Below are 13,428 nucleotides of genomic sequence, written 5' to 3' on the forward strand. Positions count from 1 at the left end.
TAGTGAAACGTCCCAAGACGCTTCACAGAAGTATTATGCAATTAAAATTTAACACCGAGCCGCGCAAGTAGAAATTAGTGCAGGAAGAGGTAGGTATTAAGAAGCGTCTTGGAGGAGGATAGAGAGGTAGAGAGGTTTTGGCAGGGAGTTCCAGAGCTTGGGGCTTAGGCAACAGAAGGCACAGCCACCAATGGTTGTGCGATTACAATCAGGTCACGTCAAAAGGGCAGAATTAAGAGGATGTGGATGTTTGTGGGGCTGGAGATTACAGAGATAGGGAGGGGCGAGGCCATGAAGGGATTTTAAAATAGGATAAGGCGTTGCTTACCCAGGAGCCAATGTAGGTCAGCAAGCACAGGGGTGATGGGCGAGTGGGACTTGGTGCCAGTTAGGACACGGGCAACCGAGTTTTGAATCACCTCTAATTTGCATAGGGTAGAACATGGGAGGCCAGTCAGGAGTGCGTTGGAATAGTCAAGTCTAGAGGTAACAAAGGCATGGATGAGGGCTTTAGCAGCGGATGAGCTGATGCAAGGGTGGAGATGGGCGATGTTACGGAGGTGGAAATAGGTAGTCTTAGTTATGCTGTGGATATGTGGTCAAAAGCTTGTTTCAGGATCAAATATGACACCAAGCTTGCGAGCTTACGAACAGTCTGGTTCAGTCTCAGACAGGAGTTGGAGAGGCTACCAATCACCCTGACCTGCGCTCCCCATCATTGGTCGCCCAACACATCCATCTCAGAGCCCCGACTTCCCACAGCCAATTAGAAAGGGAGAGCACTCTAGTTACTTGATTGGATAATTCTTGATTATCAGTCAAACATCCTTTTACCCACCTCCAATATTTTTATAACGAATAAAACAGAAGTGTTAAAATGAAAAAAAAGCACTTTAAAAAAAAAATGCCCCCAGCTATTTTGAGAATGTATGTTATATATATTTACTTAACAAGCAGTAGTCAAAAATAAACTAATCTTTATCTGATTATGACAGTGGGTTTCCAAAATGGAAAGTTCCATAATTAATCAGACAGTCACCATTTATAAGAACGTTATTTATTAACCAATTGCATACCTTCCAACACAAAACATGCCAGTGTACATAATTTCACAAAAGCTGACTAAACATGTCCGAACAACATAAAAGGTTATAGAATAAAAGGCACAGTGAAGGTCAATGCATAGATGGGAATCCCTGATCGCAGCAATGTATTGCCACTTTCAATTCACATCACACAGCCTACAGGAACCCTGCTAGAAATGAATCATCGGACATATTTGCATTTAACCCCCTCCCCCAAGCTATTAGGCGTTTAAGTAACCATTATTCACTTATAGGCGAGCTCCATTTAACATGAGGAAGGGGGTGTTCAGGGGATGGATGGAGATACATTTCTTCAGCAGAATTAGAAGGGTATAATATCGTCCCCTTCTAAATTATATATACTAGTGTCAGGGGAGCAGCACTACCAAGACCCATGATAGCCACGTGCTACTCTCCCCAATTAAACTACTCTCTCTGTTGCCACTTCAAGTCAAGCCCAGAGGCTGCACAATCCACACGGCCATTAAGGAGGGAATGCAGCTCAGTGCCCCTGCCTTGAAGGCCACCAGAAGACTGCGAGACGAAAGAAGCGCTAGGTCTCTGGAATTAGGATCATTATACTAACAAAGACCACATGTCTTCAGTTGACAGCCTTTCAAGGTAAGGCTGGTTATAGAGGGACAGGATTTGTAAACGGTTAGGAAACTATTAGCTAAACAACACAATCGTCAACTTATAGCTAAAACATTCAAAAGGTTTAAAATAATCTAAAATTTCCCCCCAAAAAAATGTTCGTGGATTTGCCGGTATAATTGTTAATTAAGAAAAGGTTTATCCAAAAGGACACCTTGCTCCCTTACGCTGAATAACTAGCCTCAACACAAGATAGCATTGCCAAACAGAAAACAATGCAGATTCTTCACTCTCTGCAGCAAATATTTTCTTCAGACTAAATTCTGAACGATAATGATGACCAAACGACAACTAACATACGCGTACATGTGCTGTGGTGCAGAACCGAAGACTGCTTGCTCAATTGCGGATGTCCTCGCTCCAGTATCAAGCTACAGTCAACGAACACAATTGTTGCACAATTACGGATCAAAGCCACCAATAAGCAGAAAGTGTACGCTTCTCCTTCAAAACAGGACTGCAGCACAGCTCTGAAAATTGTCATGAGAGACAGATTATGGGTATTTCACAATTTTACTCGAGAACTGAAATTAAGATTACGGTTTTTACTTCTTGGGGGTGGCGGGGGGTTTGATGATGAAGAGAAACATGAACAATCTTTGGAGAGTGTTAAACTTGTATCGAACTTGTGGTTAGACCACACTTGGAGCACTGTGCAAAGTTCTGGTCTCCATATTACAAAAAGAATACAGAGGCACTGGGATAGTTGCAACAAGATTCACAAGGATGATGCCAGAACTAAGAGGCTGTACTTACCAGGAAAGAGCGGGGCTCTTTTCTCCAGAAAAGAGAAGGCCAAGGTGTGACCTATTAAAAGTCTTCAAAATGATGAAAAGGGTTTGATAGGGTGGACAGAGAAGATAGTTCCCACTTGTGAGGGAGATCAAAACTAGGGGCCATAAATATAAAAGATAGTCACCAATAAATCCAATAGGTCATTCAGGAGAAACTTCTTTACCCAGAGAGTGGTGAGACTGGAATTCGCTTGAGGCAACTGAGGAACTGGTTGAGGCAAGCATAGAGGCATTTAAGGGGAAGCTAGATAAGCACGAGGGAGAAAGGAATAGAAGGATATGCTGTTAGGGTTACATGAAGAGGGTTGGCAGGAGGCTCATGTGGAGCATAAACGCCCGCATGGATAAGTTGGGCCGAGTGGCTTGTTTCTGTGCTGTAGACTTGAGGTAATTCTATGGACATATCTGCGCAGGAGGCCATTCCAGCCCATCGAGCTGGCTGCACTGGAACCATCTACTCCAGTCCCATTTTCCCCAATGTTTCCAAGTACCCTTTAATATTTTTCTTAAGGCCGGCATAGAACAGTTGGGCCAAAAGACCTGTTTCTATGTTGTACATTCTATATATGACCTCCCCATTCCCAGAATGGATTTCCCCAGATGATCAGAACTACCAGCAGATGACATTTCACACCAGGTTCATGACAAGACAGCATTCAAGGCTTCATACTCAGGCTGGGACTGAGAATGGTCACTGGCTTCTGGATAAAAAGGGATTTTGGATAAATGTATTGAGCAGCATAGGGAGGCTTCCACCTGTTGCAATGCATGTAAAGTGCTTTAAGGTCTCGGGTTTGTTTCTCCAATATGTCCTTGGTTACAAGAATCTGAAAGGCTCCACAGGTCTGAAATCACTCCACAGACCTGTAACCATCTTGTTTTATTCCTCAATAAAATAGCCTCCTTCGCTATAACTGGAGATTAGGTCTGGACTCTAGATACCACTCACTCAGCACTGCTGTAGCAGGATTCTTTCCCACTACCATCAGCCCAGGATATGACCAAAGTCCTGGTGCATTATACCTGGGACACTGCTGCGGGCTGGTGTGTGTAAAATCTGCCTCACGCCAGTCCCCAGCGAGTGTGCTCTTTACACTAAAAGTGCTGAGCAATGCCAGATTGTTCACGATAGTTGAAGGTTACGTACTTTCAGAGTGTGGTAATCTTTCTCATGGAAAGGGTGTGAATGTAATTCTGTGCACAGAGTGCCAAGTTTCAGGGGATGTTACAACAAATTCTGTAACACAATTGGCATAATCGGAATCACAATATTCAGGAGTTAAAGGGGATTATCCGTTTTTAGTGTCCATCTTTGCCTGGGTTAATAAATCACACCAAACCTATTCACCGCTAATTGTCTGTGTTCCTCATCATACTCAAATATATACGGCTGCATTTATTGGCCATCCCTTGTTGCCCTGAGAAGGTAGTTCGTGGCCTTCCCAGGGGCCGAGGTCTAGTGAGGAACTTAGTGCAGAAATGTGAACTGCCGTCACGGTTACTGTCACAAAGGGTATAGAAATCGGCACCAAGTGGATAGTACTTTGAGGGAGCCAGCAAAGATCTGATGAGCCAAACAGCCTCCTGTTACCAACTATAAAATTCTGAGTTTAAGTCGAATGGCTTCTGCATAGAATAGGCTTTGTTTTCAACGTTTTCCCTTTATTGCTGTATTATTAAACCAGCTGCGCAGTACAGAATTGCAAGTTGGCTATTTTAAACCCAAGTTTATAAAATACCTGAATCAAAACATAATGGGTCCCGGTAGGTAGAAGTTTGAGAATGTCACCGAGTAAAAACATGATCAGCTAACAGCTACTCTGCAGGCTTTAACCCCGTCTCCAAACAGAACAAGGAAGACAAAACAATATGTAATACAACTGTGAATTAAGTTGTACATTTAAATATAAAACACGAACCATTAAAAACAAGCTAATTACACAACCCCGCTCCAGGGGAGACATTTTAAAACAGGCCAATGGCACCATGTGATCCACGGTCAACAGCCAGGAAAGTCAGGTCACTTGTTATCCTGGTATCCAATAAAATGAAGCAAAAAGAATAATAATTCAGCACTCAAGGCTGAGTAAACACGGCACTCAGCCCTCCATGGGGGATGGGGATGTATGACAAACAATGCCTTCCTGGCATTACAGTGAACTAACCCATGCATCACACATACGGCCCCTGAAAATATTCGAATATAATTAATATAATTTATGTACAGAAAGCAAATGAAGCTTACAGCCAGAGCTCCATCCCATACCCAAATTCTCTCGTGCCCAGAGTAGCCATGCCATCCATTCCCGGATCTCTCCCACCACCAATGCCCAGTTTCAACTGGTTTTCACAATTTCTGCTTTGCCCTGTGTGAAAGTACCTTGCTTCCATTCAGTAACTTGCATTTATATACAGGTACAACATCTCACATCTGGCTGTCCAAAAACTGGACATGTTTGAGAAAATCCCATTTGATAGTCAGGAAAATAAAATCCGGTATTGTCCAAAAACCGGCGGGCCGGACTAGTTATCAGCTTCGCCGCTATGTTTTAAATGGTGTGCAATCGGTCCGAGTCTTGCCGAATGACCCTCGACCCAACCTGACCCACACCACCATTAGTACTTTGTCTGGCTCGGTAGCATATGCACGCTCTTGATTTTCTTGTCCGAAATCCGTAAAAATCCAAAAATCGTCAAGGTCTCGGTCCCAAGGTTGCCGGGTTTGAGGTGTTGTACCTGTCGTGCCTTTAAAGCCATCTGGTCGACATTAACGGAAGGGGATAAGAGAATCTCTGCCCAGCACTCCATACCCCTGTTCATTAACTTATATAAGGCTAGATCTAGGTTCACGTCAGGAAAAGGTTCTTTTCCCAGAGAATCGTGGACCTTTGGAACAGGCTGCCGGCTTGTGTGGTGATCGCCAATTCGGTGAATTCCTTCAAGCGAGAGCCAGGCCTGTTACTGGCTGGGGTGGAGATCACCTCTTGCAGAAGGTAGGCCCGAGTGAATTCAGGGCCTGAGTGATCTTGTGGGGTAGTTTCGATTGCCTAGATGGGCCGGAGAGGAATTTCCCAAATATTTTATCCCCAAATTGGCCTGTTTAAAAAAAAAAAAAAACTTTTTTTTGTCCCTCCCAGATCACATGGTTTCAGGTGGGGTGGAGTGTATACATATTGTGATACACAAGGTATCACAAATTGTGTGGGACAAACTCAATGGACCAGAGGGTCGTTACCTGTCCACCATTGTTCGTATGAGCATACTGATATAGGAGTCACTGATCGCATGGTGTCTTTGAACAGTCGAGATGTCCAAGTTCCAGAGCATTTGTTCATTAGGAACCAGCTGTATGTCACATAGCCTTATCAATTGAGCTGGTATGGTCCACAACCTGGCCTGCTGTCGTTAGACTGCACAGATGATGCTACTCTGATCCATCAGAACAGTTTCTCCCTTCTCCCAATTGGAAGCATGTTTTACCAAAGCAACAAAAAAGATTTTCAACACTTATTTGGGGGGAGAAGGGCTGGGGAGAAATTCAAGGTGGCTATCATGTCAGCTCCTTGGGAACATCCAGCAGTCTCACCAGGTCGACAGTGACAGGTCCGTGCAGTAACCAACTGAGCCCTTTGCCCCTACTCTCACGGAATTCACACAAAAGACAACAATGTGCTATTCCTAGTCATTTTGGAGTTAGTGGATTGCGTTGCTAATAGTATTATATGCAACTTTTTTAAATTCCCACCATTAGGTGTATATATAGCTAGAATTACACAAAAAATTTCAGGAGCTCAGAAGAAGAGGTAGAACCATTTTGCTGAAGTGAGCTCCAGTATATCATCAGCGCGTGCAGATACAAGTACAGGGTACGCGAGAACACACCACTACAAAGGGTTGAAGTTAAAATACACACTTTCCATTTGCTCCCTTGGTCAGTAATTACCTCAGACTTTGGGGTATCAAAATATTGATTGTTCCTTGAAAATATTTGGTTTATAGTTATAAGGTCTTCATTCAATATCTATGGGGAGGTCTTTCTGATCAGATGTATCTCCTATATCAAAAATCTCCACATGTGGTGCTTGAATAAAGATTTGTATGCGATGTGATCTTATATTTCAGGGCGAGGAATGATAAACTGGGGGGTGGGGTACAATGTGTTCCTACTCAGGTCTCCAAAACCAGGTTTTGGGAGATGATGATGCTTCTCGACACTCATTTGAAATTCTCTAACAATAAGCCTCATTGGGCTATTTCCCAGATCAGAAATCGATGATGTTCTACAATGAAGTCTGGAACCATTGGTCTAGTTTCGACACACAGAAGTCACCTCTGGGATGGTTGAACATTAAGAAAATATGGGAGGGGGAAAAGAGCAGTTTTGCAGGGGTTTTTTTGACGAGTTTTAGTGATCTTAATTTTACAAAAGTTTTGATTTAAAGCACTTACCTTTTAACCCTACATGTAGGGCTGTGTTCTGCACAAGGTATGTGTGTTCAGTCTGTTGGCTTCTATACAGCAAAACCAGATGCTCGCATCTTGGACATATTTAAAAAACCCTGAGTACACGGAATCAGGAATCACTGTAAACGTTAGGCACTCCCACTTGTAGAGCCCAGAAAGAATTCCAGACAAAACAAAATGCAGCCTCGTATCCCTGAAAAAGGTTATTTGATCAAATCTAGATTCCCATCTGCCCCAACTCATCCTAGCAGTACAGTATATCGAAATGCACAAATCGGACCCTAATCTGGGCAGCGACAAGACTCCCCGGAATAATGCAGCATCTACCCAACCGCGAATTAGCTTCAATGCTATGACCAGGATCTCCATCACTGGGCCACGTACTGACCAGTGAGCTCCCACTGCAATGTTCACATATCGCACACCAATAAAGCAATTGTACGAGGAACCGTGACCACAATCAGCTTCGCTCCAGTGGTGCAGGAAGATGCACCATCACCAGATTGATCCAGTTTCCCCGAGGTTCTAGTTGACTAAAATAGAGTATTCGTTTTGTATTAATATACTTCAAATTATAGAGATATAATGACATATTAAGCAGTCAAGTAGTCTATAGCACAAGCTTTACTCCCTCTACCAAGCAATAAAATATATAGTTACGAGAAGGCTTCTGTCTACTTATTCCATGATCTAAAGACAGCTATCTTCAATGACCAAACCATGACTCAAGCTCCTTACGATCTCGAATGCGCATATTTCTGTGGCCACTAGGCCACACGATCCTTAGTAGATTTGCTCACTGAGGAGAAACAGTCAACTCCCCAGCCTCTGTGATGCTGTATTCCGTCTTTGGAAATGGAAACCTCACCTGCCCCTGTTGTCGCTATTTAGCCAGGAAGTAACCAAAGAGGAATCAGAACTAGGCGAAAAAAAGCTTCGATTTTAGGAGTGAATCCCATCCCTGGCCCTTCACCAAAGTTCCCGCAGAAGCCAGTTGATGACACGTTAAGCAAGATGAGAAAGGAGATTGCCATTGTTTGAGGGTAGCTGCCCGTTGCAACGGGCAATCAGTCAACTTGGTTTTATGCAACCAAACGTTTCTTCTCAACTGACCGGCTTTGAAGCCATTTAGAGTTGGATTAATTTGCATGAAGATTACTTTTGTTCAAGTAATTTAAGTAAGAAAACAATCGGAAGTCATCTAAAGTTTTGAAAACGCTAAAAGGGGAAAGGGCTGAGGCGATTTAAGAGATCCCTTGTGAATGCAACTCCATTCCTGGAATATAACAAGTCTCCCGGGATTCACAGGGGAATCCCACTCTCTCTACTTGAAAAGCTTCACCTTGGACCTGTAACTGTTGGCATTGCGATAGAGCTGGAGCTCAGCTTTGGGATCAGAGACGTCACTGTCACTGTCGCTGTTGTTCCAATCGGGCTTGAGCGGCGTCAGCTCAGGGGCGACGATATCACCATCCTGTAAGTAGGTACGAGAGTGCAACTGTTAACAACTGCTTTTTGGGAAGGGCGAATAATCATCATCCTGTTTAAACGTCACATCTTAAAATATCTTGATAAAATAATATTGCATTTAAAAGTCATCCAGCCACCCAACTTCAGCACAAAATCTAAGCCGACACTCGCACTGTCGGAGGTGCCAACTTTGGAATGCAACGTTAAACCGAGGCCTGCTCTCTCAGGCTGGACGCAAAAGATCCCACGGTCAACATTTCAGAAGAACAGGAGCATTCTCCCTGGTGTCCTGGGCCAATATTTAGCCCTCAAATCAACATTGCTAAAAATCAAAAGTAAAATACTGCGGATGCTGGAATCTGAAATAAAAACAGAAAATGCTGGAAATCTCAGCGGGTCAGCTTTGGGATCAGAGTCATCGCTATCACTGTCGCTCAAAATCAATGATCTGGTTGCTGTTTGTGGGAGCTTACTGTGCTCAAATTGGCTGCTATGTTTCCCACATTACAACAGTTACAACATTTTTTTTAAAAAAGTACTTCATTGGCTGTAAAGCACTTTGAGACATCGAGGTTGTGAAAGGCGCTATATAAATGCAAGTCTTTCTTTTCTAGTGCTACTTTCCCACTGACAGATACGGGGAACTAGTCACTGGCTCTCATTATAAAAACAGAAAATGCTAGAAATCTCAGCGGGTCAGGCAGCATCTGTGGAGAGAAACAGAGTTAATGTTTCGGGTCAACGACCCTTCATCAGAACTGGCGAATGTTCTTAAGCAATGAAAGGGGGAGGGGAAGAAAGAACAAAAGGAAAGGTCTGTGATAGGGTGGAAGGCAGGAGAGATTAGAGAGACAAAAGGGATGATGGGCTGAATAGAAATGGTAATGGCAGGAGTTAGAAAACGGTTAATCTGGATAGGGTGTGAATGGCAGAATAATGACCAGCTGTCATTGGAGACAAAGAGAAAAAAAAATTAAAAAAAACATAGGGAGGGGGAGGAGCCAAAGTTGGTCAGAGGTTATGCTCTGAAATCGTTGAACTCGGTGTTGAGTCCAGAAGGCTGACTCTCATTCCTTATTTACCGCCACCCACTCATGACATAGCTTTCCTGGGCCTTTGCTTAGTGTTGCATATACAATAACTCAATAGGCTTAGTACCGTGAACTCAATCAGGTGCAACCTGACTCTACTTTATTAGCTCTCAAAGTGAGGATTAAACATGGAAGCTTTCTTTATATTTTTTTTTTATTTATTTTTTTTTTATTTTATTTATTTTTTTTTTATTCGTGTCCAATCGTTCCAATCGTTCCAATTCTTTGTCAAACGCCAGAGGTCACCCTGCACCAGTCAAGGATCACTCTGCGCCAATGCTCTTAGCCAAAAGGCCTAGAGCCACTGCACCGTTCCTGGAAGTACTGCAATACCAGGTTCGTGCCATGGAGGTGGATGGGTCAGGTCCCCCACACACCTCCGTGGAGGTGGATGGGTCAAGCCATCCCACCCACCTCCTGTTTACAAAAATGTAAGCATATACCTTCCTGACCAGGGAGAAACCACCCGGAGGTCATGGTGGCTGGTCAGGTTAGTTATGCAGATCTTAGCCAAAAGGCCGAGGGCTGCACGTGTGTGTCTGTGGCCCAATGGCCTCTGACGGTCGCTCCCCCTGGTGGCAGGTAAACCCAGGCATACATACATTACACTTAGCATGGCTATGACCAAGACTCTGTGCAGAGGCACTGACTGCCATACACTTTGTTCACGCACACTTCAAGAATTGCCCTTGAAATGTAAATGGTTGAATTGAACAATTCAGTGACAGGTAGCGAAGATTTCCTCGAAGCAAAATTGGAAATCAGTTTATAAAGAAAGAACAAACTTGCATTTATATAGTACCTTTCACACAAACAGCACTGAGGTAATTACCGGATAATCTGTTTTTAGTGATGTTGATCGAGGGATAAATGTTAATCATAACTCCGGGGATAACTCCCCTGCTCTTCGTCGAAACAGTGCCATGGGATCTTTGCGCCCAACCAAGGGGGCAGACAGCAATGTTCCCTTTAAGCCGCGCAACCGTCTGGAGGTCCTGCGCAGTCGGCTTTTGAATAGAAGAAACTGCGCATGCGCGAGAATTGGGAGGGGCCACGCAGCCCGTTAAAGGGGCCACGTACCCAAAACAAAATTATTGGTAGACCTTGGTTTCACATCTTATCCGAAAGAAGGCACCTCCGACAGAGCAGTGCTCCCTCAGTACTGCACTGGAGCGTCAGCCTAAAGAAACATTTACGATTTCACGAGACATCGTGCACATAGTTAATCTTCCTCAACTACTAAATCCCTCTTCAGGAAGGCTGGCTTCTTTGCGACAGTGTAAACATAGCGGATTAAATGTCTCTGATGCTCACCAACACAAGTGCAATTACAAATGCATTCTAAAAGATCACAGATAATTTAGGTCAAAAATAGCTTCAGAAATCTTTCTGCTATGGTTTCACTGACACACAGCAACCAGACAGCCAGTGTCGTTTCACATTAGTTACTCCTGCATCTCAATTAGTTGCAGGTTCTGTGGCTTTTCAGCTACTTCCTGTCCACACAACAATTTAGGAGGTGGGTGGGGTGGCTTGACCCATCCACCTCCACGGAGGTATGTGGGGGGGCCTGACCCATCCACCTCCATGGCACGAACCTGGTATTGCAGTACTTCCAGGAACGGTGCAGTGGCTCTAGGCCTTTTGGCTAAGAGCATTGGCGCAGAGTGATCCTTGATGTGTGCAAGGTGACCTCTGGCGTTTGTGATTTGACAAAGAATTGGAACGATTGGCTACGAATTTAAAAAAAAAAACAATTTACTATAATTCCTGTGTCAGCCCAGGCACAATGGGCCCAAGTTTCGGGTGGAGTTGCTCCTAGTTTTTTGGAGCAACTAGTTTAGTTTGGAGTATGTTAGAAATTGCAATTCTCGGATAATAGTTTGCTCTAGTTCTAGTGAGTTAGTTTAGGTTGGCTTGAGGCAAGGTATTTTTTTTTCAAAAGGGGGTGTGCCCAGCCACTCAGGCCTGTTTTGCAAGTTTCGGCAGTGAAAACTTACTACAAACTAACTTAGCATGGAGTAAGTATCCACTTTTGTAAGTTCTGAAAAACCTTACCTGGAGTTAAGTTTAGTGCAGGCACAGCCAGAGACTGGGGTGGGAAGCATTAAACACAAAGGACACATCAACATCACAACAGGGGGGGGGGGGGGGGGAGGGAAGTTAGAGGATTTTCCATAAACACCTTCATAACAACATTAAAGAAGCAAAATACATTTAAAGCAGTAAGCACAAAACAAAGCAGTACATTTACGAAGCACAAAAAGTAATAAGCAATTAATTAATAAAAAATAGAAGGAACCCTGCACCTAAAGCTCCAAGACCAAAGTAATAAGCAACCAATCAATAAAAAAAATAGAAGTCCTACCTTTATGTGAAGGGAAGGTGTTTCTGTCAGTGTCTCTCTCTCTCTCTGTATCTGACAGTGAGGGGGGGGTGGTGTGGGGGCATTGGGGGGGGGGGGGGGAGAGGAGGGAGTGTGGGTGTGTGTGTGTGTGTGGGGGGGATGGGGGTGGGTTGGGGAGAGTGGGGGCGTGTGGGGGGGATGGTGTGAGATGGGGGGATGTGGTGGAGGTGTGTGGGGTGGCGTGTGGCTGAACGCGGGGGGGGCTGTGGGACGGGACGTGGGTGTGGGTGTGGGGGGTTGGACGGAGGCACCCCTGCTCTCGCCTCCGGCCCTTCGATCATTTCGAGTGCCCCCCAACCCACACTCCTCCATCCCTTGCCTCGCTCCTCCATCCCTTCCCATGCTTCTCCAGCCCTCCCCAAGTTTCTTCCCCACCGATCACCTCCCCAGTGCCCTCTTTCTACGCTCCTCCATCCCTCCCCGGTACCCACACTATTCTGAAACAGACTGGGGAAAAATGCCCTGCTGAGCCATTGCGCAGGCGCACACGTTGCAACGCGCACGCGCAACGAAGCCGGCAGTCTTCAGACACGCAGGGCATTAGCCCCGCCCACCTGCAGCTTGCTCCGCCCCAGGAAGACTGCGCCGCGCCGCGCCACGGTCCAGGAGGACCGGGGAATTGCAGCAAAATATTCCGGCGCACCTTCGAGCCCAGGCAGGTCACGTAAGTCTCGGAGGGGCGCCGTTTTCACCTGATGCTGAAACTTGGGCCCATTAACTTTAGGTCTGAGATGAGGAGAGACTTCGTCACTCAGTCTTTGAGTATATTCAAAGCAGAGATAGATAGATTTTTGAATATTAAGGGAATCAAGGGATATGGGGATCGGGCGGGAATGTGGAGTTGAGGTAGAAGATCAGCCATGATCTTATTGAATGGCGGAGCAGGCTCGAGGGGCCAAATGGCCTACTCCTGCCCCTAATTCTTATGTTACCTCCAACTCTAAGCATCAGTAAACATCACAAAGTCAGTAGATTAAAATCATGCTCTTGCTGCTTTTATCAGAGGAGAAAAGACTGGCATTTATATAGCGCCTTTCATGACCTCAGGACGTCCCAAAGCACTTTACAGCCAATGAGGTATTTTTTGAAGTGCAGTCACTGTTGTAATGTAGGCAACGTGACAGCCAACTTGTGCACAGCAAGCTCCCACAAACAGCAATGTGATAATGATCAGATAATCTGCTTTTAGTGATGTTGATGAGGGATAAATATTGGCCAGGTCACTGGGGATAACTCCCCTGCTCCTCTTGGAATAGTGCCCTGGATATGTCCACAAAAGAGGGCAGGCGGGGGTCTTGGTTTAATGTCTCATTCGAAAGACTGCACAGTGCTCTGGAATACTGTACTGGAAGTGTCAGTCAAGATCATGTGCTCAAGTCTCTGGAGTGGGACTTGAACCCTCGACCTTCTCGGGAGGTTACCACTGAGCCAGGGCTGACACAGGAAGTGTTACATTCTGGTGA

The 13,428-nt window shown here is 44.9% G+C and overlaps 1 protein-coding gene across 1 annotated transcript in view; it reads right to left on the reverse strand.

Annotated features, from left to right (window-relative positions):
• Window positions 1–1,041: 1,041 nt before the first annotated feature.
• Window positions 1,042–13,428, reverse strand: part of LOC139277595 (deoxynucleoside triphosphate triphosphohydrolase SAMHD1-like) — a 71,473-nt gene continuing 59,086 nt past the window's right edge. Inside the window, exon 16 of the mRNA XM_070896272.1 lies at window positions 1,042–8,471. Within this exon, the coding sequence (XP_070752373.1) occupies window positions 8,322–8,471 (150 nt within the window). The 3' untranslated portion in view covers window positions 1,042–8,321. The remainder of the gene's footprint in view (window positions 8,472–13,428) is intronic.

Source organism: Pristiophorus japonicus, chromosome 12 (assembly GCF_044704955.1).
Source record: "Pristiophorus japonicus isolate sPriJap1 chromosome 12, sPriJap1.hap1, whole genome shotgun sequence".
Lineage (NCBI taxonomy): Eukaryota > Metazoa > Chordata > Chondrichthyes > Pristiophoridae > Pristiophorus > Pristiophorus japonicus.